Here is a 25,414-nt window from a genome sequence, read left to right on the forward strand (position 1 = left end):
CGGACCAGCATCGGGGCCTTCTCATGGAATGCCTCAGCTGTGCAGCATGCCAGATGGCCTATTGGGTGTGACAGTTTCGACCGGCAACTAACAGCCAACTCAGAACTGGCATGGACCAGGGGAATCATACTGTCTAATTAAAACAAAGCATTGCAATGACTGTTGAGAGTTGTTGATTTCTGCCCAGTGCTCTGAATATCAAAGTGAAGAAATTCAATCAAGTGCAGGTAAATGGCAGGAGTAACTATGACTCCTTGAGGTAGACGTCTTGGATGGAGCTCTGATTCTGCTGATGTATTTAATGGGACATTATCAGGACACTTTCCAGTAGCATAAGTCATTGGAGGGAGCCCATTGATAGCTGCTGGAAATAAATATATTAATTATGTAATTCCTGGTCGATTGCTAGCCGCCTATACCAGGTCCGGTGGCTTCATATGGTGAGGAGCCGAAGGCAGTTGCTAAAGTCTTCTGGTATTAACTGGGGAGCTTGCCAGTCCCAACGTGCACCTATGCACATGAGCTTTTTTGTAGGGAATTTTTGACTGTCTAGCCCCATTGTTAGATAGGTCTATTCATCTAGACATTGAGGAGGCGGTGTTGCCCCATTCTACTCTGACACCCTTCCCCAGCACAGTACTTGGGAATCTTCTCGGTAAGTCTGCCTTTAGATTCATGTACCACACATTAAGGGCTGAACGCCTTAGGTCCTTAATGTGAGACAGGAGTACATTGCTAAGAGAGTCCAACCTGATATTAAATGTGACAGGTTAGTTTTACCTTACTGATGACTAGTCGTTGCAATAGTAATCCTGCTCAGTACGAGAGGAACTTCAGGTTCGGACACTTGGTACATGTGCTTGGTCGAGTGAGTGGTGTGAAGCTAACATCCTTGGGATTATGACTGAACGCCTCTAAGTCAGAATCTCGTCTAGCCACTGCAACAATACCATTCATACCTCGCATGTTAAAAGGCAGCATTAGCTGGAGTTGCTTTCGTTCTGTTATGGTGCGATCGCTCTGGCGATGGTGCGCCTAGAATGGAAGCATCAAGGCAGCCATTGAGACTATGCAGCAGCTGCTTTCTATGCTGTACCATTCAGGTGTGATGTGTGGGCACCAAATCGTCAGCAGATGACCTTAGGTACTGGTCTGGGTATTGTGCTTAGAAGAGCAGCCATCATACTGCTATCTATTGAGACGCATCCTCTACATAAGACAGTATAAACAAAAATGGCTAGAACATTTAAATCGAATGGGCAACAGCAGACTACCAAAAATATTATACAGATACAAAATAAGTGGGAAAAGAAGAATCGGAAGACCAAGAAAGAGATGACATGAGACCGGAATAGGCCACTTGGCCTAAAATCCATGTTAGGAAGAAGAAGTAGATTTAATGGAAATGAAGCACAGCACAAAGGAATGAAATGAAATAATGCCTTACTTTCATTACTGAAAGTTAATGTTTCAAGATTTTGTCACAGAAACATCATTAGAGATGCCATATAAGAATGCAGCATGCACACAGGAAAAACAAGAAGTGAAAATGGGGAGAGATATCCTATTGTTGCTGGTCATTTACCTTGATCATTCTACAGGAGGCTTTAAAATAGTTTTAGACATCTATTAGGTTAGGCTGTTTTAAAAACAGCTTCAGATGTTAGAAAAAGGTTTTCTTTGTTTAAACTTGCTATGATGAAATACAGTAGCTTTATTCCATTCGATTCCATGGATAGTGTCAGTAATAAAATGCTTTGAAAGGGCCGTTCATAGTTTATGGTGGTAGATATATATATATTTTTTATCTTCTAGAAGATATTTGCCTATAATAGGCTAGCGTGTAGGTGCGTGGAACTTTGTAATATCTAAATGAGAAGGAAGAAATCATCTTTAGAGAAGCATTAAATGATAGCTTAGAGATTCATCTTTATTGATGTGCAGTTTGAAAGCTACATAAAATTATCTTTAAAGTTGTGATTATTTTGTCTGAGAGGATTTGGATCTAAAAATGAGTAAACCCACATGTATATGAATGAGAGATTATTGTTGCTTGGATCTATTCAAAGAATATTTAAGAGCAGCAGTGCATGAATATGTATGAGGGATTAGATGAGATTAAGCAGAAACTGGATGAAGGAGATATTATGGAATATAAGATGGGAGATAATTACCATTTACATAAAGAGTAGGCTAGTGACAAAATTATTAAAGGAAAGAGGAAGTATAGTGTAAGGCATTACTTAGCCAATAAGTCTAAGAACTCTAAGAGATTATTTTGATATGTGGCAGTGGAAGAAAGAATGGTTATGTGAAGATGATATCAGTTGGTGGAAGTGATGCAGGTAACCACTGAGGAAAATATAGTTGACATATTTACTGAGCAGTTCATTAAGATGTTTCATACTGATGAGTATGATGCAATACAAGTTTCAGTGAAGATGGAAGGGCAGTGATGGGGATAGGAGTGAGGAGATACATACAAAGAATTAAGTAAACTAGATTTTAAGCTGAAGTGACTTAATTATTATTATTGTTTCCTGATATTCATGGAGTCACAAGACTTATCATAGGAGGTCAACATGAAGTCTATCATACCACTCCTTAAACTCATCCACTGTCTGCACATATAATTGCATTTTTAAGGGAATACTGAAGAGTGCTTATTGATTAAGGCTTTGTAGATCTCAAAAGAATGAAATAAGGATAAAATTGTTTCACAGTTTGAAATCTGAAATTTGAAGCTTCAAATTGATTGATTGTTGAAGTTCTGGAGAGGTTAGTGTGAGAGAGAATCCAGGTTTGAATTATTATTAAGAGAGACCTCCAGGGAGTCAGAGACTCATCGAGGGAGGCTACATACTACACACACCAGTTATCATACTTATTCTCGAATTCATTCACACTGCTTGCACTCACAACATCCAATGGCAATCTATTCCAATCATGCACCACCCTATGAGAGAAAAATCTAGTCCTGACCCCCTTCTTAGCGGCCTTCATTCTCAGCTTCCAAGGATGCCCTCTCGTCCTTTCCCCACTCTCCATAAATTGAAAAATTTCATCAATTGAAATCCTGTATGACCCTTTTAGAAGTTTGTAAGTCTCAATCATATCTCCCCTCTTTCTTCTGTCTGCTAGTGTCCTAATCCCACCAATATAATGACATTAGATATCTAATCATGCCGAAGTGAATGAGTTTACATTTACTAACATTGAACTGAGACCCAATTTCCCATATCCACAGTTCCAGCCTATTCAAATCATTCTGCAAGTACTGCATATCAGCAGCATTCCTGATTACCCTACCTATCTTTGCATCATTAGCAAATAGTTGTATGTCGCTTGTCAAATCCTTCCCAATATCATTAATGTACAGATTGAATAACAGTGGCTAAGCACTGATCCTTGTGGTACACCACTAGTTACCTTAAATCTTGCAGACTCGCATCCGTATACCACTTTTTGATATCTGTTAGTCAGTCATCCATGTTGATATTCTGTTACTTAGACCCATTTTCTCCATTTATTCATGAGTTTATTGTGGTGAGGTCATATTTCAACAATTTATGTACGTATTACAACATGGTGTCATATGTACTGGAAAAAGGGAATGCACATATATTTTTTACATAAAAAAACACAGAGTGGTATATATCACAAAGGTATATTTTGCAAAGACCTTTGACAGTTTGCCATCGACATCTTAAGTTGGTATTTAAATTGGAGTTGGATATTAGATTAGTGAATTGATTAGTGAATGGCTAATCAGTTCTCTAATAAGTATCAGCAATGTATGAAAGAGAGGTGTTCCAGAAGAGTCAAGTCAATAATGATGTGTGCCACAGTGATTTATTTTAGGACCATTATTGTTTAACTTGACAGAGTATACATAGAAAGCCAAAGAATGGGAATAAATATAAACATCAACAAGACAAAATACATGATCATCAGCAAACATCCAGTCTCATCAATGAAACTGACACTCAATGGGAAAAATATTGATCAAGTGTCAAGATATAAATATCTTGGTTGCTGGCATAACGAACGGTGGGATCCAGAAATAGATATAAAGACAAGGATTGAAGTTGCACGGCAGTCCTTCATGAAAATGAGAACACTATTCTGCAATAAAGACCTAAACATGGAAGTCAGATGCCGAATGCTGAAATGCTACGTGTGGTCTATTCTGCTCTATGGAGTTGAAACATGGACATTGAAGGCGACAACCATCAAGAAAATCGAAGCCTTTGAGATGTGGCTATACAGAAGAATGCTAAAGATATCATGGACAGAAAAAATTACCAATGAAGATGTCTTAAAATCCATTGGCAAAGCTAAACATCTTTTACAAATAATCAAGAAACGAAAAACATCATATCTTGGACACATCATGAGAAACAGCAAATACCAACTTCTACAAACTATTTTGGTAGGAAGAATTGATGGCAAAGGAACTAGAGGAAGAAAAAGAATATCATGGTTTGACAACATCAAGACGTGGACAGGAAAGAGCAGTGCACAACTGCTCAGATTAACACAAGATCGCAGTTTGTTCGCCAAGATGGTCGCTGACCTTCGATAGAAGATAGCACAATAAGAAGAAGAAGAAGAATTGTTTAACTTATATGTTATGAAATTGAGAGAGGTTTAAGTGGGAATATGAGGGTGTTTGTAGATGCTGCAAAGTTCGCATTTTTTGGATTGCTATGAGGAGCAAAGCTAATGATGTAGCTCTTAATGTTGCATCTCTCCCTAGAATGGTAGCATATAGCTACCTTTCCCTGGCCATATGGCAGATGGGAACCAGAATGTTGCAACGTGTAAAGTTTTAACAATGTCTATTTAGTTGGCAGTGATGTGTTAAAGGGGACAGTGAAAATAAGACCTAGGGAAATTTTAGTTAAGAACCTTAATTCTAGATGGTGAATTGCAAGAATTGTGAGAATAGCATACTACAGATTATACAAGGCCTTAATCAAGCTGCATTTTTACTAGTATGCACATATTTGGAAAAAATCAAGAGATAACTGAAGGGAATATTAGGTTTAAGAATAGATCAAGAGAATGTCAGCTACTACAGAACTTAGAGGATATGACTTCTAGAAGTCATATCTAGAAGTTTAAGGAAGGAGAGAGAAGAAGATATATCTACTTGGAATGGTAGGTATACATTGTCTGAGATATACATTGTATGAGCATACATTGTCGCATGGCGAGTGTAGAAATAGTAAATGTTAAGAGGTTGTGTGATGAGAATTGTGCTTGATAGTGGGGGTTTCCAATCAGTAATTTGACTCTGTGGACTATATCATAATAATAATAAATAATACGTCCAAGATTAAGGTGATCTGACACAATGAAAAAGGAAAAGTTGGTCCTTGTTGGGGATCTAAATAGCAGAGTAGGAAATGATTGCCAGACATACAAAAATATATTGGGAAAATTTGGAGAAAAGAGCAAAGCTAATAATAATGGCAAATATCTGTTGGATTTCTGCTCAGGACATGGACTGGTTATTACTAACACCATGTTCCAACATAAAAATGTGCACAAATTCACATGGAGAGAAGAGGCTAGGAATAAGAAAAGTCTCATTGACTATGTTATTGTTGATAGTGATGTTTTCTCCCTGGTGCAGGACACCAGAGTGTACAGAGGATTTGAAATTGGAAGTGATCACTATTTAGTCTTGAGCAGGATAAAATTGAATTTCATATTGAAAAGAATGACATGTAAGAAAGTTTTAAAGCAAATAAAAGTTGAGCAGCTCTCAGATGTGAACTGTAGACTAAAATACACAAACATTATTGAAGAAAAAATGAAAGAGTTTGAGAACAGGAATCAAACCTTGGAGATTCAGTGGCAAACTCTGAAGAAAATATTGATTGATTCTGCCAGAGAGGCATGTGGTGAGGTTGTCTGTAAGGATAAAAAAATCAGAACTCCCTGGTGGACACAGGAAGTTAAAGAGGCAGTGAAGGAAAAGAAGAAAGCATACCAAAAGTTCCTGTCAAATTAGTCAGCTTGTGCTCTTAGAGAATATAGAGACATATGCAAGAATGCTAAACACTGTGTAAAACTAGCTAAACAAAAGTCATGGGAGGACCTTGGCAAGAATATAGAAAATAAATATCAAGAAGTGGCAAAATATTCTGGAGGTTGTTGAAGAAGCTTAAGAATGGAGGAAAGAGTGCTGTAAAAGGAATTAGAGATGATAAAGGTGACATGAAAACTGGAGAAAAAGATATCCTTGAAGTATGGAGTAATTACTTTGAAACACTGCTAAATGAAACAAGCAGTGATGAGAGCACAGTGGTAAAAAACACTGACCAGGCATGCAGTCAGGAATACATATCCATACTTGAAGTAGAAAAAGCCTCAAAGGCTTGAAATGTGGAAAGGCAGCAGGAGTAGATGATATTCGAACAGAAATGCTGAAGTATGGTGGTATAAGAGTCTTACAGTGGCTGCACTGCATAGTTCAGAAAGCCTGGACAGAGGGACGAATTCCCGATGATTGGAGTAGAGCTCTTATAGTACCCATATATAAAAAGGGAAATAAAACTGAATGTGAGAATTACAGAGGTATTTCCCTACTGAGTGTTCCTGGCAAGATCTATGCAAGTATACTTGAGAAACGGTTGATAAGAATTGTGGAAGAAAAGCTTGGTGAAGAACAAACTGGATTCGGGCCAAATAGAGGCTGTCAGGATCAGATCTTCACTTTACGACAAATAGTCGAGAAAACTTGGAAATATAACAAAGATCTGTATTTAAGTTTTGTCGATCTGGAAAAGGCATATGACAAGGTGCCAAGAGAGAAGCTATTCAATACGCTGCAGTAATATGGTGTCAATGGGGCATTATATCAAGCAATACTTAGTCTTTATTTGAGTTGTAAGTCAGCAGTTAGAATTGAAGGAAGTACAGGAAGATGGTTTAATGTTAAATCTGGTGTGAGACAAGGATGTACATTATCCCCTTTGTTATCCATTATCTATATGGATCACATTATGAAGGAAAGTGGTAATAAACATGATATCAAAATTGGAGATGTTAATGTCAGCTCTTTGCTTTATGCGGATGATGTTATACTTCTAATTAAATCTGCTACAAGTCTGCAAGATTCTCTGACTAAATTGAATAGCTGTTGTAATAGATATGGTATGAAGGTCAGCAATAAAAAGACAAAGACAATGAAAATAGGCAGAATCATTGAAAATGTCAACTGTGTTGTGAATGGAGAACCTGTGGAACAAGTAAAACATTTCAGCTATTTAGGCACAATTTTTACTGAAGATGGTAAATTAAATATAGAAATAGACAACAGAATCAGGAAAGCTGGTATGGTGGAAGTCAATTGAATAAATTCATATGGAATAAGAGAGAAATTAGTCGGAACACTAAATTAGCTGTATACAAGACAGTGTTCAAACCAGTTTTAACTTATGGATCTGAGAGCTGGGTCAGAAGTAAAACACTTGACTAAAGACTAGAGACCACAGATATGAGAGTCCTGAGAAAGATTATAGGCGTGAACAGATGGCATAAATGGCAATATCATATTAAAAATGAGGATATTAGGAAAGAACTTGACGTTGTCAGCATCCAGGAATGCGTTAGCAGAGCTAATCTCAGGTGGTATGGTCACTTAAACAGAATGGGCGAGGAAAGATTAGCAAAACAAGTGTTCTCTGCCAGGTTGGCAGCAAAACGACCCAGAGGAAGACCAAGATATAGGTGGATTGATACGGTACAAAGTGCCTTAGACGATAGAAATATAAGATCTGATAATGTTGGAGTCTTGACAAGCAACAGACTGATTTGGAGGAAAATTGTAGATAGGAAATTAATAATGATGTTATTATTATTATTATTATTATTACAAAAACCTCCATGGAGTCAAAGACTCATCGTGGGAGGTCCACTGTTATACACACAGTTTATCATACTGTGCCTTAAATATATTCACTGTCTCTGCACACACCACACTCTCGGGCAAAGCATTCCAATCACTCACCACTCTCCATGCAAAAAACCTGCTCCTCACCCCCTGCTTATACAGCTTCCAGGAATGACCTCTTGTTCTCCTGCTATCCTCACCCATTCTGTGCAAAACCTCCCTGACGTTAATCTGGTAATAACCACTCAACAGCTTATGTGTCTCAATCATATCCCCCCTCCTCCTTCTATCCACCAATTTCTGCAAATTGCATTTTGTCAATCTGTCTTCATACTCTACATTCCAGAGACCAGAAACCACCTTAGTCAATCGCCTGTGAACTTTTTCCAACGCAATTTCATCTTTTTGAAAACCAGGTGACCAGATCTGTGCACAGTAATCCATATGTGGCCTGATCAAAGCCTTATACAAAGGAACCATAACATCCTTACTTCTACAAGTCAATGTCCTCCGCATCATTACCATTATCCGCAGTGTTGTCTTCACTATTTTAGCAACATGTCCCCGAAATTTTAGGTCCTTGTCTACAATCACTCCCAGATCTCTCATTTCCTCTACCTCTTCCAAGATATTCGCACCGATTGTGTACTTTACATCCCATCTCTGCTTCCCAAATTTCAAAACCTTACACTTTGAGACATTGAATTGACATCCCCACTTATTTAACCATTCAGACAGTGTATTCAAGTCCTCTTGCAAAGCTACAGCATCCACACTACTCCTGATAGCTCTGCCCAACTTTGCATCATCTGCAAACAACTGCACATCACCATTCAGACCTCTCCAGATATCATTTACATACAAATTAAACAGCAATGGACCCAAAACAGTAACTTTCCTCTTCTGCGATATCGCTCCTCCATAGACAACTCGCTGATACCTATCTGACAACCAATCTCCAATCCAGTGAACCAATCTACTGTTCATCCCCATCCGTTCCAATTTAATTACCAGCTTGTCATGTGGCAATTTATCAAACGCCTTTGCAAAATCTAAATATACCACTGTATATGCAATACCCTTATCCAACGCATTTGTCACTTTATTATAAAAAGTAAGCAGGTTGCTAAAGCATGATTTTCCTTTAGTAAATCCATGCTGGCCACCAAAGAGTATTTTTCTGTTGTCAACCCAATTCTGAACTTTATTCCTAACTAACTTCTCTAATACCTTGACCACAACTCCAGACACACAGACTGGTCTATAATTCAAAGCCTTACTCTTATCACCTCCCTTATGAATTGGAACAATTTTACCTTCTTTCCACTCTTTTGGAACTTGACCCAGTGAGAGACTCATGTTGAAAAGATATACAAAAGCTGTTGTTAACTCTCTGGCACATTCCCTCAAGACACGTGGTAAAATAGCATCAAGTCCCACAGCCTTATTTACATCAAGTCTATTCAATTCCTCATATACCTCCTGTTCACTTACTAACAGTTCCTCCTCCTCCTCTTCTCCCACAACTTTCAAGTTCTGCATGATGTCACATTCGCAAGAGTGAAATACCTTTAGAAATTGCTCATAAATATCTCAACTATATCCTCCGCAGCGGTTATCATTCCTCCGTTTTCACCAATCAATCCCATTCTACCATAATCATTCTTTCTTCTACTGGCGACATATCGAAAAAACTCCTTAGAATTTTTTTTGGCTGCTTTAGCTAACTGCTGCTTTAGATGTAATTTTTTTCATGTAGTACTATCATATCCTGTACACCCCTTGAGGGTACATGGCAGGAATTTGATGATGAAGATTAAGGTGGAAAGATCAACTTCATCTGCAGAGCAGGACATAAAAAGCCTATACCTGAATTGCTCAGATGACGATGATGAACTCTTTTTTCCAAAATCATGACATACAGTGCAGCATGTTGTTTTTCTTATTTTGTCTATACTTTAGTTGTTCTGTTGAAATATTTTTTCACAATAATTCTTCAGTATCTTTTATAATAAAGTGAAATTTGAGCTGGAGAAAATAAATGGCAACATGATTGATATTGCCAAACTTTGAAAAGATATTTGACAGGATATATACTTGATATAGCTGTTTTCATAAATTAGAGTAAATGGGGATTGATATGAAACTGGCAATATGAATTAGAAGATGGTTATTCATTCCAGCCTGATGGATCCCAATGGCTGCAATCCCCACCAAATCCAAAAGAATATGAAAACCCCATAACTGCAACCCCCCCCCCATCCCCTCCAGAACAGATTATACAAAAGTTATCACTATTTCATATATCCAGGGGCACATCCAAAAAAAAAGTAACAAAAATCCTAAAGAAATCCAACCACTTACAGGCTGTATAAAAATTGGCATCCCTTGTCTGTTCTACCAAAGACTAGTCAACATTCCACAGACCTGCCAGGAGTTTACCAGGTTCTTTGAAGTTGCAAACTATCCTACTATGGCCAAACAGGCAGAACAGCCAATATCAGAATTTCTGAACATATCGAATACATCTGGTTCCACAATTAAGGCCATTCTGGACTTGCTGACCATGCTTTCGACACTCACCAGAGCATACTCTGGAAGAGGGCCACCTCACTCTACTGCAGCAAATACAAATATGAAAGGCTATTGCTTGAATCTGCCTCAGCCCTAAGAAACATTCAAAAACCTCATCAAACTGGAGTGCATGAAACTGTCCCAAATTTGGGAAGCACTCATCCTCAGATCTTCAGTCCAACATCCAAGACCACCCGATTAGCCCACTAGGGGGGAGACACCAGAGACCCAACTCTGGTTGCCTTTCTTCAGCCTCATTTACTTAGTGCTTGTATGCATATATCATTGTTCTGTGTTTCCTAACAATGGCAATTTAACTTTGCCAAAATCGTGAAGTATTAATTAGTTATTGTAATTTCCTCAGAAATAATAGTTATGAATAGCCAACATATAGGCCTTTCTATCAGAAGATGGTGGCTCATAGACATACAGTAGTATATGAAAGAGTAGAATCCAGGAGCAGGCAGGTGACCAGTAGAGTGTGTAGTGTCTTACTCGGGCCACTGCAATTTGTTAATGATATGAGATTATGGGAAATTATTTGAGGGGGAAATATCTAGTTGTTTTCTGATGATGGAAAACTGGGTAAGCAATAGATAAAAATGATGTAGAGATCTTGCAGGATGATTTAAACAGACTGTCAGTAGGTACAAAAAAAAAAAAGATGATTGCCAGTTCAACATGTGAAAATTTAAAGTTATGCAATAGGTTACGATTTCTGAAGCATAACAGGTGACATAAGGTTATGCACTTTGAGATAAAAAGATTACAAGCTGTGGACTACTATACTTTAGAACTGGATTGCAGGAAATTGATTAGGCTAAGTAGTTGGGGTGTGTGAGGGATTATGATGGGCAGGGAGTTAAAAGTTACAGGGCTTATTTCAGAAATGGACAAAATGGAATACCTTAACTCTGACAAATTAGAGATAAGGAAGTTATTATCTCTCTTCATCAGACATTGGTATGACCACATGTAGAGTGGAGTACGTGCACAGATTTGGTTGCCTAAGTTTCTTGGAGATGAAATAGAAAAGAAAAGAGGAAAGAACACGAGAGCTGTGTAGACCTGTGGAAGTGACATTTGCATTCTTGGTGCTATGCTGCCTGAAAAAAGCCATTCTCAGTTCAGATCTATTCAGTGACTATATATATTTTAGCTGCCGTAGCGCAATTGAAAGAATAGCAGAACATTGCGCCTTTCGATTGGAAAAGACCTGGGTTTGATTCTCGTCGTGACCAGGGGAATCCTTATATGTGATTTTTCAGTTGAAGGTGAGTTAGCTGATCTCATACAGTGTTAGCAGGATTTTTCATCCCACACACATACAAATCAGCCTTCAGCACACAACAAAAATACTGTTGTTGGTGATGATAGGCGATAGATGGTATTGATGGTAGTAGTGTTGTAGTTGGAGAATTAAATAGTAGTAGAGAGGATGAGATGTATTTAGCGAAGTAGGGTATAGTGCCTTCCCACAATGAGTCCTTGGACTCCCTGGAGGTGTTACATAATAATAATAAAAAAGATGATCTATGCTGTATTTTAGCAAAATGGGTGCAACCATTATCATGGTTCTATCCATTTTCCTTATTCAACTTGGGCATATTGTTATTACAAAATGATAGTAAATTATTGAAACAAGGCCTTCTCTTAACAAAAACTATACTGTTACAATATATTGACTCACATATTCCCTTATATTTTTTAATATTGCTGGCTTCTTTAAATTTGCTACACTATTGTTTGATGCATTTATCAGCAGGTGAATTAGCCTTATAGATTCATCTTAATTTTCCTTGCATGTGAATCACTGATTGAAATGTTGCATACCAATAAAACACACACTGAGTTCTTTGTTCAACTGTTACCATCTTAATATTTGAAGTCATGCAGAATGAAGTTATATGTGCATATGTACAGAATTTTTTGATTAAATCAACAACTAGCTTAAGTTTCAAATCAAACGTAACAGTTTGATTTGAAAAACAATTGCATTTAAAAAATACCATCATTATTTTATGGAAAATCTGTATTAAGGAATAGTATGAGGAAAAAGTATTGTATTAAAATAATACAGTCTTTTTCCTAAACTTTATTTCTTTAATTGTGATAATTATGGCAAATAAAAGTGCATTTTTAATCTCACAAATTTTCTTTTGTGGAAAATAAATTAAAAATGCAAGAAATTATATTCTTGGTTTCATCCTTTATCCAAATGTAACAAACATAGTTTGCTCGTGAAGTCACTTCATGACTCAGCTATTTCTATATAGAGGCTGATAACTTCACATTAGTTGCCTTCGTATCCCATAATGCAAAGCCCATATCCTTACAGACTATGCATAATAGACTGGTTTTGAACTTTATTGAAGTATCATCAGTGTGAGCCAGACCCAGAAGTGATACCAAGGTTTAATGCAGAAGTCATATTTCCACATACAAGTAGTCAAAGGATGTCATACCTTATTTCTAAAATACTGGTGATTAGAGACAGATTTTGAAAGTTTTTTTCACTTGGTTATACTATAAATTAAAGATGTAAAGAAATTATATTCTTGGTTTCATTGTTATTCAAGTGTAAGCAAACAAAGTTTGCACATGAAGTTGCTTCACAACTAGGCTACTTGTATATAAAGGCTGATGACTTCACATCAATTAGTGGGCCTTGCCATAATGCATAGCATTACATACATCTGTAAGGATATGTGCTTTGCATTATGGGACACTAAGGCAATTGATGTGAAGTCATTAGCCTCTATATACAAGTAGCCCAGTTGTGAAGTGACTTCACAAGCAAAGTTTGTTTGCTTACACTTGGATAAAGGATGAAACCAAGAATATAATTTCTTGGCATCTTTAATTTTTAGTATAACCAAGTTAAAAAAACTTTCAACTTTTGTGGAAAAATATACAAACAAGACTCTGAACTTAGAAAGAAAGCAGAGACACAAGCAAAATGCTTTCTTTCACAAACTCTTGTTGGATGCAAATGACTGCAGACAGTCTACTAGCTGCCATGTTCCTTCACACTTGTTCCTTTGATAAAAAGATTGCGCTGCAAGTTGTAAGAAAGCTGTATTGTATGCTATATCAAAGTAATTAAGTTGTCATAATTAATTTAATTTATGTATCTTAATTTACACATTTCTAAAGAATAATTGCATTTAAAATAAAGAAAAAAAATTTTGCCGCAGGTCCAGTAAGGAATATTTGTCAACTTGCCCCGATGAATACAAATACCATGGCTGCTGCAGCTGTAGCAGGCCACAGCTTAGGTTTTGATGGAGTACAAGGTTGCTTAGTTTCAGATCCAAAGTAGGTTTTTTATGTGTGTCATGCATGAATTTTTTTAGACTTTTCAACGAACCGTTCTCAACCAATGTAACTAGTTGAGAATAGTTCATTGAAATGTACATAATGAATTTTTTGTAGACTGTATGATAAATGATGCATGTCAACACAGGCCATCACTGGAAGTTGTACAAGAGTGTGGTGAAGAGAGGTGTGAGGAGTAGATTTTTATGTGGAGAATTGTGGGTGAATGGAACACATTACCAGAACATGTTAATGCTGGGAATGAATCAGTATGAGAATTATGTTGTCAGTTGAATGAACCTCCCATTATGAGTCTTCTGACTCCATGGAGGGTGTGATAATAATAATTATAAAATTCATTAATCTGTTATTTTGATTAATTAACATTAATGAATATTAACATTAAATGCCATAGATAGAGATAGTTGTACAAAATTATACTTACCAAGAAATTATTATTATTATTATTATTATTAAACAAGACCTCATGGAGTCAAAGACTCATCTAGGTGGTCCTTTTATCTCACACACATCTCATCATACCGGGTCTTAAACACATTCAAACTCCTTGCAGACACCACACTCTCAGGCAAGGCATTCCAATCATTCACAACTCTGCACGAAAAAAACCTGCCTCTCACTCCCCTACTCACACCCTCTTTATACAGTTTCCAGGGATGACCTCTGGTTCTCCCCTGATCTCCCACTATTCTCTGTAGAACTTCTCCACCATTGATCCTATAACAACCCCTTACCAACTTGTAGGTCTCTATCATATCTCCCCTCTTCCTTCTCTCCACTAGACTCTGCAAATTACATCTTTTCAATCTTTCCTCATACTCGACATTCCAGAGGTCAGAAACTACCTTAGTCAGTTGCCTTTGGACCCTTTTCAACATCTCTTCATCCTTCTGAAAACCAGGTGACCAAATCTGGGCACAATAGTCCATGTGTTATATTCTTGTTTATCCTTTACTCAAGCATAAGCAAGTTTTGCATGTGAAGTAACTTCATGTCTAGGTTACTTGTATACAGAAGCTGTTGACTTTGCATTAGTTGCCTCAGTATCTCATAATCTCGTACATGCATATTGCTATGCATTATGAAAATGATCACTATGCAAACCAGTTTTCGATCATTTTGTCAGTAATTGGGTCTTCTCTAGAAACTAGAAACTAACCTCAATAAATGCTATGAAAATTTGTTTTAACTCATTAACTCTTGATCTCTCCAGGATGCTCAGCAGTGTTTACACTTAATGACAGGCAAAAACTTTCCACTTTTAATAACTTCTAGGGCCACCACTGAAGAGACCTAATCAAGGCCATATCAGTAGAAGCAGTGCCATAGGCAAGCATCCATTGGAATGCAGTGGTCAAGACCACTTCAGCAAGGTCAAGACCTCTCTGGCTGAATCAATATTCAGCCAGAGAGGCATGTTTTCAGATTGCCTGCAAGGATAGAAAAATCAGAACTCCATGGTGGACACATGAAGTTATGAAAGAAAAGAAGAAAGCATATCAAAAGTTCCTGGCAAATAAGTCAGCTTGTGCTCTTAGAGAATACAGAGACAAATGTAAGAAAGCTAAACACTGTGTAAAACTAGCTAAACAAAAGTCATCAGAGAACTTTGGCAAGAACATAGAAAATAAATATCAAGAAGGTGGCAAAATATTCTGGAGGTTGTTGAAGAAGCTTAGAAATGGAGGAAAGAGTGCTGTATTAAAATTGATAAAGGTGACGCAAAAACAGGAAAAAAAGATATCCTTGTTTCATTTAGCAATTTTTTGAAGTAATTTCTCCATACTTCAAGGATATCTTTTTCTCCTGAATTCATATCCATACTTGAAGTAGAAAAAGCCACCAAAAGCCTGAAATGTGGAAAGGCAGCAGGAGTAGATGATATTCGACCAGAAATGCTCAAGTATGGAGTTATAAAAGTCGTACAGCGGTTGCATAGTTCAGAAGACCTGGACAGAGGGACGAATTCCAGATGATTGGAGTAGAGCTATCATAGTACCCATATATAAAAAGGGAAATAAAACTGAATGTGAGAATTACAAAGGCATTTCATTACTGAGTGTTCCTGGTAAGATATATGCAAGTATACTTGAGAAACGGTTAAGAAGGATTGTGGAAGAGAAGCTTGGTGATGAAGAACAAGCTGGATTCAGGCCAAATAGAGGCTGTCAGGATCAGATCTTCCCTTTACAACAAATAGTTGAAAAATCATGGGAATATAGCAAAGATCTGTATTTAAGTTTTGTCGACCTGGAAAAGGCATATGACAAGGTGCCAAGAGAGAAGCTATTCAATACGTTACAGTTATATGGTGTCAATGGGGCATTATATCAAGCAATACTTAATCTTTATTTCAGTTGTAAGTCAGCAGGTAGAATTCAAGGAAGTACAGGAAGGTGGATTAATGTTAAATCTGGTATGAGACAGGGATGTACATTATCCCCTCTGTTATTCATTATCTATATGGACCACATTATGAAGGAAAGTGGTATTAAACCTGATATCAAAATTGGAAATGTTAATGTCAGCTCTTTATGCAGATGATATTATACTTCTAAATAAATCTGCTACAAGTCTGCAAGATTCCCTGACTAAATTGAATAATTGTTGTACTAGATATGGTATGGAGATTAGCAATAAAAAGACAAAGACAATGAAAATAGGCAGAATCATTGAAAATGTCAACTGTGTTGTGAACAGAGAACTCATGGAACAAGTAAAACATTTCAGCTACTTAGGCATGATTTTTACTGAAGATGGTAAATTAAATATGGAAATAGACAACAGAATCAACAAAGCCAGTATTGTAGGAAGTCAATTGAATAAATTCATATGGAATAAGAGAGAAATTAGTTGGAACACTAAATATACAAGACGGTGTTCAAACCAGTTTTAACTTATGGATCTGAGAGCTGGGTCCGAAGTGAAACACTTGACCAAAGACTAGAGAACGCAGATATGAGAGTCTTGAGAAAGATTAGAGGCATGAACAGATGGCATCAATGGCAATATCATATTAAAAACGAAGATATTAGGAAAGACCTTGACATTGTCTGCATCCAGGAATGCATTAGCAGAGCTAATCTCAGGTGGTATGGTCACTTAAACAGAATGGGAGAGGAAAGATTAGCAAAACTAGTGTTCTCTGCCAGGTTGGTAGAAAAACGACCCAGAGGAAGACCAAGATATAGTTGGATTGATACGGTACAAAGTGCCTTAGACGATAGAAATATAAGATCTGATAATGTTGGGGTCTTGACAAGTAACAGACTCATTTGGAGAAAAATTGTAGATAGGAAGTTAGTAATGATGTAAATTTTTCATGTAGTACTACCATATCCTATACACCCCTTGAGGCTACATGGCAGGAATTTGATGATGATGATGATAATAATACAGCTTTCTATTACTTGTCCCACTGATGTGATGTTGCATGGATTTAGTTCTTGTTGAAGTGGTCTTGACCACTACATTCCAATGGATGCTTGCCTCTGGCATTGCTTCTGCTGATAAGGCTTTGATCATATCTCTTCAGCAAGACCTTCCTAGAAAGGTGTATCACCTTATTATTAAAATACTCTGGACCCATTAAGGAAAGGATCACTACTTACACCAGTTTCAGCTTTTATTGAGGTCTCATCAGTGAGAGCCAGATCTGGAAGAGATACCATGGTTGAATTAATGCATAATTCATATTTTCTGTATACAAGTAAGAATTTATTTTCTTGTTTAATCCTTTACCCAAGTGTAAGCAAATAAAGATTATGTGAAGTATCATTTAGACTAGGATATAATTTCTTGGCAAGTACAACTTATTTTGTAGAAAAACTGCAGAAAGTTTTTTCTGCTTGGTTACAAAATAAGTTCTACTTGTCAACTTGCCAAGAAATTATATCCTAGTCTAAATGATACTTCACATGATCTTTATTTGCTTACACTTGGGTAAAGGATTAAACAAGAATATAAATTCTTACTTGTATATGGAAAATATGAATTATGCATTAATTCAACCATGGTATCTCTTCCGGATCTGGCTCTCACTGATGAGACCTCAATAAAATTATTATTATTATTATTTGGGCCTCCAGGGAGTCAAAAGACTCATCGTGGGAGGTCGTCTCCTTCCTAAGAAACACAAAGTCTATCAAGATTCATCGAGGGGAGGTCACCCCTAAGAAACACAAAGTCTATCATACCACTCCTTAAACTCATTGACCCTTCTCGCCCTCACCACTCCATCAGGCAATGCATTCCATGGTTCAACCACCCTCCATGCAAAGAAACCACTCTGCACCCTCTTGCTCACATTCTTTTCGTAACTTCCAGGGAAGGCCTCTTATCATCACTCCTTCCCGCTGTTCAACCAAGTGAAAGAACTCCCCAGTGTCAACCCTGTAACCACCTCTCAACAGTTTAAAAGTCTCAATCATATCACCTCTCCTCCTTCTATCCACCAAACTCTGCAGTCCACATTCCCTAGCCGATCCTCATAACTATCATTGTACAGTCCTGAAACCATCTTTGTCATCTGTCTTTGTATCCTTTCCACAGTTAATTTATCCCCTTCAAATCCTGGGGACCAAATCTGAGAACAATAGTCCAAGTGTGGTCTGATCAGGGTCTTATACAATGGAATGATAACTGTTTTATCTCTTCAGGTCAGTGTCCTTCTCATTATTGCAGCAATCATCTGTGTTACCTTCACCACCTTTGTAATATGTCCAGTAAATTTCAGGTTTCTATCAATCATCAACCCGAGATCTCTTGTCTCCTCTACTTCCTCCAGTATAACTCCTCCCATAGAGTATGCAGTGTCCCATCGATGTTTCCCAAACCTCAAGACCATACATTTTGCTGCATTAAACCAACACCCCATTCATTTGTCCATCTATCTAGCTTATTCAAATCCTCTTGCAGGACTGCCACATCTGCACTATTACTAATAATCCTCCCCAGCTTTGCATTATCTGCAAACAACTGAATATCCTCTTGCAATCCACTGACAATGTCATTGATATAAAGGTTAAACAATATAGGTCCCAGTACTGAGCCCTGTGGGACCCCACTTTTAACCCTCTGCTTCCTTGAAACTTCCCCACCATACACAACTCTCTGATACCTATTGGACAGCCAATCGTGAATCCAGTTGACCAATCTGACATCCAGACCCATATGCTCCAACTTAAATATCAGCTTATGATGTGGCACCCTGTCAAATGCCTTTGCTAAGTCTAAGAAAATGGCAGTATATGCCTTTCCCCTCATTTAATGCTCTTGTAACTTTATCATAAAAGGCTAACATATTGCTAAAACAAGAGTGCCCCTTCACAAATCCATGTTGACTCTCACAGATAACACTACTCTCATCTACCCAATGCTGTATAAGGTCCTTCACTACTTTCTCCAAGATCTTACTAACTACTGATGACACACAAACTGGCCTATAATTAGACACTTCCAGTCTGCTACCGCCCTTATGCCATGGCACTATCTTACCTTCCTTCCATTCCATCGGCACCTTTCCTGCATCCAGACTTTCATTGAAAAGCCAGGTCAAAGGCTGTCAGTTCCCTAGCACATTCTCTCAAAACTCATGGTGAAATACCATCCAGTCCCACAGCTTTATTGACATCCAGAGTACTCAGTATTTGAAACACACTCTCCTCCTGTACCTCTAAACCTCGAACTTGCCCTATCCCTCTAGCATTAAAACCGACTCCTCCAGGATGAAATACTCCAATAAAGTGTTCATTGAACAATTCCACTATGTCCTCTGCATCAGTCACTCTATTCCTATTTTTATCTCACAATATCATTCTTCCACAGTCATTGCTCCTCCTACTAGCCACATATCTAAAAAATTCCCTAGGATTTTCTTTAGATCTTAGGGCTAATCTCCTCTCATATTCCAGTTTCGTCTTCCTTACCATACTGAAACTGGTATATATAGTGACCCTTTCCTTAATGCATAGCAATATACATGTCTGAAAGGAAGCATGATTTGCATTACAGAATATCGAGGCAATTGATGCGAGGTCAATAGTCTCCATACACAAATCATGTAGTGTGAAGTTATGTCACACACAAACTGTTTACTTAAACATGGATAAAGGATTAAACAAGAACATGCATGTACAATTTACTTGATAAGTATAAATTTATTTTGTAACCAAGTGAGAACACTCTCTACAGCTTATCATAGTATAAACACATCACATCCTTCTGCAGCCTCTAAAAAACTTGATATTATTTTTTTGTTGCACTCTACTCTTCTGCTCAAATCTTAACACTATAAATCCCAAATCTGAGTGACCTTAGGATATTGTTCTCACATTTGGGGTGATGCAGCAGTTCTTGATTGCATAGAAAGGAGAACAACCTGCTTAATCAGTGATTCTCTTTAACATATTTCTCCTATCCCAAGTCTATTTCTCATTTTCATTGGCATTGCTCCATTGAACTGGCCACTATCATGCTACTGGTTTTCTCTCTCCTCTAATTCTTTTCTCTAAGAAGAAGAGCAATTACTGTTTAACATCCATACACAGTTCAAACATATCAAACCAACCTCTCATTTTTTACCTTCATTCCATCTATCTCTGCTTTTTTGGAACAGTCTTCTCCATACAGTTTTTCCCAATGAATACAACTCCCACCCAAGCACTTCAAGAAACTTGTTAATGGATTCGCTCTTTTTTCTTAACCATTAGCACACACACATGTGGCACTGTTGCATTACAGGTCTTGTGACCTCGTCTGTGGGATCAATTATATATATGTGCTAACAAAATGAAATGGTGTTAGCACATACCACATACTAGTTTCATCGTGTCCCGACTTCTTCAGGTGAGTAAGAAATAACACAAAACTTATAAAACTAACAAGGTAAAAAACATGGACTTTCCAGCTTAATAAAAAGAAGAAGAATAGTAACAGGAACATAGACGTGACATCTCCTATAGTAGAACACGAGCGAGCGCCCTTTTCAGTCATGTTCTTTTCTCTGCCAACTCTAACCTCGAAGAATGTCAACACCAAGTTGATTGGGACCACACAACCAATTTCTATATGTGCAAAGAAGAATTTGAAAGATGAATTATAGAATCCAAAGAAATAGTTCTGGACCCTTCACACATGAACAATAATCTGAGTTACAATTTGCCTGATTCCCATAGCTCAGTAATCCAATTCTGGCGCTCTAAAATTAGCTGTCACACACATTCAACTCATGCTAACAATAGCACGCAGTCACCTATTCAAATATGACTGTTACTATTCTTCTTCTTTTTATTAAGCTGGAAAGTCCATGTTTTTTTATCTTGTTAGTTTATAAGTTTTGTGTTATTTCTTACTCACCTGAAGAAGTCGGGACACCGATGAAACTAGTCGTGATTTATTAAAGTTTTTTGTTATACTTTCTCGGGTTCTAGTCAATTAAATATTAATTTTATAAATATATATGTGTGTGTGTGTGTGTACAGGTAACCCTCGTATAACGCAGTACTTATACAACGCGTTTTCGATATAACGCAGTCTACAAATTGTAGTGACCCTTGTTGAACGTGGTACTTACACAACATGGTTTTGATATAATGCGGTCTACAAACTGTAGTAACCCTTTATCCTTTCATATAGTTTTCAACGCACGACTTAAAAATCAAATTTCATCTTCGTTAAATTTGCGTCTGCCAGTATTGCGCATGTAGTTATAAGTAGCGAATTTATATTAGGGGAAATACCCTTTAGCATGCATGTACGTCAATTGTTTACTGTATAAAGTATTTATTGTTGAAAATTGTCTTCGTTTTCTGCCCGGGAAGTGCATTAAAAATCATAAGTGTGTTAATCTCAAGCTGAGAACTTTATTTTTTGGTGAGTTACATACAATATGTAATGCTTTTTTTAAAAAGCATTACATATTGTATGTAATGCTTTAAATGTTTTAAATGTAATGCTTAAAAAAAAAAACAAAATTATAGTAATGGCCACTAGAGCGCTTTTGCAATATACGCGTTTGTTAATAGGGATAAACCCATCCACTGCAAACTGCCAAGATAACAATTTAACAAGACAATACATTCAGTTTCGATCAGCACATGAGCTCCAATGTGATCAGCTCCAATCTCTTCAATAGTGAATTAATTGATGTGGAAATAGATTTAAATGAGGAGGAACTGGTACAATTAATAGATGACGTCGAACCAAATGTCAGGGGAAGTTATGCCTTAGATTCTGATTGTGATGAATCCGTTAAAGAACTCAGTTTCAAGAAATTAGCAATAGGATTGGACTTGGCAAGAAAGTTATTTTATGGATAATGATCTCTCAATGGAGTGCTCTGGAAAATTCATGAGACAATTGGATATTTGTTTAGCTCCATATTATGAACTTAATAAATGTTTTCAGCATAGTGGTAAGCAAGGTCTTATTACTGACTTCTTCATAACTAAACTAGCCGAAGTATGCAATGAGAATTATACTAATGATGTCCAAAAGATTTCAAGTGATGGCGACGTCCGGCCATCGTAAATAAAGAACATCTACGAAATGTTAGTTTTGAAGAGAGTGATGACGATTAAAATATACACTTTATTTTATTTGACCTAAAACACCTTCGTTGCATTATGTGCAAGTACAATTTATAATTTTTTATAATTATATACTATGTATTTGTTTCATAGTTTGTGTTTTCGTAACCTACATGAATTACTTGAATTAAATAAAAATATATTTTTGTTGGATATGTCATTGTTTATATAATCTTAAAAAAAAAAAACGATTTCAGAACCTAACCCTACTTTTTCTATCTGATCTGAGTCTTGCATAACGCAATTTAGATAATGGTTGATTTTTGTTTAACCTAACATCTGCGTTATACAAGGGTTACCTGTATATGTGTGTGTGTGTGTGAGGAACCTTTATCTGGTATCTTTCAGTTAGCTGGTCTCATATGGAGGTAGGGTTTTTTTCGTCCCCAGAATCCGCAAACCAGCCCATGAACACACACACATTACAGGCATAGGACACACACCAGGAGGCATAGAGCTAACTACCTTATCCTCATGATACGGTCACAGTTAAATGAGTAGAAATCCTTGACACTGCAAAGTATAAGAGGGAAGGAGGAGGAAGAAGAAATATATATACACACAGACAGTAGCAAACGAATTAATCCAAACACTCACATTTTAAAGAAAAATTTTAATTTTGCAAGAAAATAAGTACAAAAATTAAACTCCAATTTTACCTAATAATTTATATGTGCTCCTCTGTTCTTAATAAGTTCATTAATTCACTTAGGCAAGGATTCTACCAACATAGAATACACTTTTCTTATTTCTGCATCTCGAAAACAAACTTTTATAATGGATTGTATTAAGTTATCCTTTGCATCACAATTTAAGTTTTCAAGTCTCTTTTTTACTATGGCCCACAAATTTTCTATTGGGTTAATGTTAGTAGAGTTACCTGGCCACTTAAGCAGTTGGATGTTATGATTTTTAAGAAACACTTTCACTTTTTTGAAGTGTAGCACGGTTCAAGATCCTGTTGGAAGATGAGTTCTTTGCCTTTCTGGATCTGTGGGACCACTCTTTCTCTAATATTTTTATGTATTAGTCACTTTTCATCATACCATCAACAGACACAAGTGATCCTGCACTGTTATGTGTAAAACAATCCCAGAACATATTTTTAGCTGGGTGTTTAGGAGCTTGGTGAAGGTGGTGGGAGAAGTCTTCTCAGCCACTGATTTTCAAACATAGAGTACTTGCTCTCCTTGGACAAAGAAATGGCTCTCATCTAAGAATATGACCTTTTTTTTTTCCACTTCTCAACAGTCCAATCTTTGTACACCTTTACCCACTGAGTCTCTTTTTCTGCATAGTCTTCATCAACAGCTGTTCCTTATTTTGGTCTGTGGACATCCTTCCTACTTCCAACAATCTTTGATGTACTGTCATGTCAAAAACATTAATCCCACTAACTGCTAAGTCTCTATTGAAGTCTACAGCAGACAATCTTGGATTAAGTTTGCTTTTCCTAATTAGTAAATGATCTTCAGTAAGTGAAGTTTTCCTTTTTTGCCTACATATTCCTCTTCTGTCAGGAGAAAAGGTACCTGTCTCCCTAAACCTCTTTAATTTCACATTTAAAACCCAAATCAAGATCACCTTCATTGGCAACTTGTCTTTGAGTCATGGATGTTTTCCGAGAAAGAGTACATATTTTTGAACACTTTCTTTGAGATGGATCCATTTTATAGCTACACAAAATGAATAAGATATTATCAATGTCAACTTGTTCACACTATTAAAAATGCATAAAACTATTAATAAACATTGCAGAAGCAGTTAAAACACGCAGTACTCAACCAAAATAGTGAACTGAAACAAAAACCAAACCAACACCAAAAATATGACGAAAATTCAGCTTGTTTGGATTAATTTGTTCACTACTGTATATACAGTAATCTACTGTTTATTCAACCCTTCAATTATAATGTTGAGTTTGGATAATTGAAGTACCATTACATGGTGCTCTACAGAAAAGTTGGCTGACATGCAGTAGTCAGTTAATTGAAGGGTGGTTGTTTTGAAGGCTGGATAAAGAGTAGATTACTGTAAACACACACACACACATATATATGTGTGTGTGTGTGTGGGTGTGTGTGTGAAATTTCTGATGTATCAACTACATACTGTCGTGTAGTTGATACATCAGAAATTTCATCAAAGACAACACTACACATGTAGTCTTCTCCATATGATGCAATCCCCACCCTAGCTTTTCAAGGAACTTGTTAATAGATTCCATCTTTCTCCTTAACCATTGCCACATACACAGATACTGTTGTGTCACAGGTCTTATGACCTCTTGTCTGTGGGATCAGTATACAGTATTATTATTCAAAAGTATTCCTGTTTAAGGCCTTGTGGGATGCCAACCACTGATCCAAATGTTGTGAAACTTTGCAGAAATACAATGTGTGTCATGCAGAAGCATCATGTGAATGTAAATGTAGTAATTTTTCTGTGTGTGTGTGTGTAAGAAGAAGAAAAGATACAAGCATAAATAACACATTTTATTCACTTCTATTATGCATTCATGGGCTGTACTGTTCAATGTGCTGCCTTTCCTGATATGCCACAAATGACATCCTTTGCACAGTGTGTTTAATGGCAGAATGCAGCTTGTCAGGACTTATGTTGTGCACATGCTGCTTTATGCTGTCTTTCAGTGCTGGCAAGTTATCATGATGATCCTGATAAACCCTGTCTTTGAGAAATTACCAGAGACAGAAGTGATAGGAGGTCAGATCAGGTGGGCAAGGCAGCCATGCAGTGGGAAACGCATGGCTGATCATTCTGGCTTCCTTTCTTTTAGTGTTACATGGTGATCAGCATTCGTTTTAGAAATTATGGACTTTACAACCGTGTTATAAATAACTATTTTAATTTCCTGATGTTTCAACCTTCATATCAAGGTCATTATCTGGAGTATATACAAATATACAAGGACAAGCTGAGTTACATTTCACACAGTATGCTAAAGAGACAATGATTTGATCAACGGTTATTCCACTGGCATGACCTC

At 37.0% G+C, this 25,414-nt stretch overlaps 1 protein-coding gene across 2 annotated transcripts in view; it reads left to right on the forward strand.

The window, feature by feature from the left end:
* LOC150098597 (aspartate dehydrogenase domain-containing protein-like) overlaps positions 1-25,414 on the forward strand; it is a 117,946-nt gene that overhangs the window by 65,000 nt on the left and 27,532 nt on the right. For both annotated transcript variants that reach the window (XM_090404796.1, XM_090404795.1), the window contains exon 5: positions 13,678-13,798. In XM_090404796.1, the coding sequence (XP_090260922.1) occupies positions 13,678-13,798 (121 nt within the window). The remainder of the gene's footprint in view (positions 1-13,677; positions 13,799-25,414) is intronic.

Source organism: Typopeltis vanoorti, chromosome 15 (assembly GCF_054136105.1).
Source record: "Typopeltis vanoorti isolate ZY-2024b chromosome 15, IOZ_Tvanoo_1.0, whole genome shotgun sequence".
Taxonomy (NCBI): domain Eukaryota; kingdom Metazoa; phylum Arthropoda; class Arachnida; order Uropygi; family Thelyphonidae; genus Typopeltis; species Typopeltis vanoorti.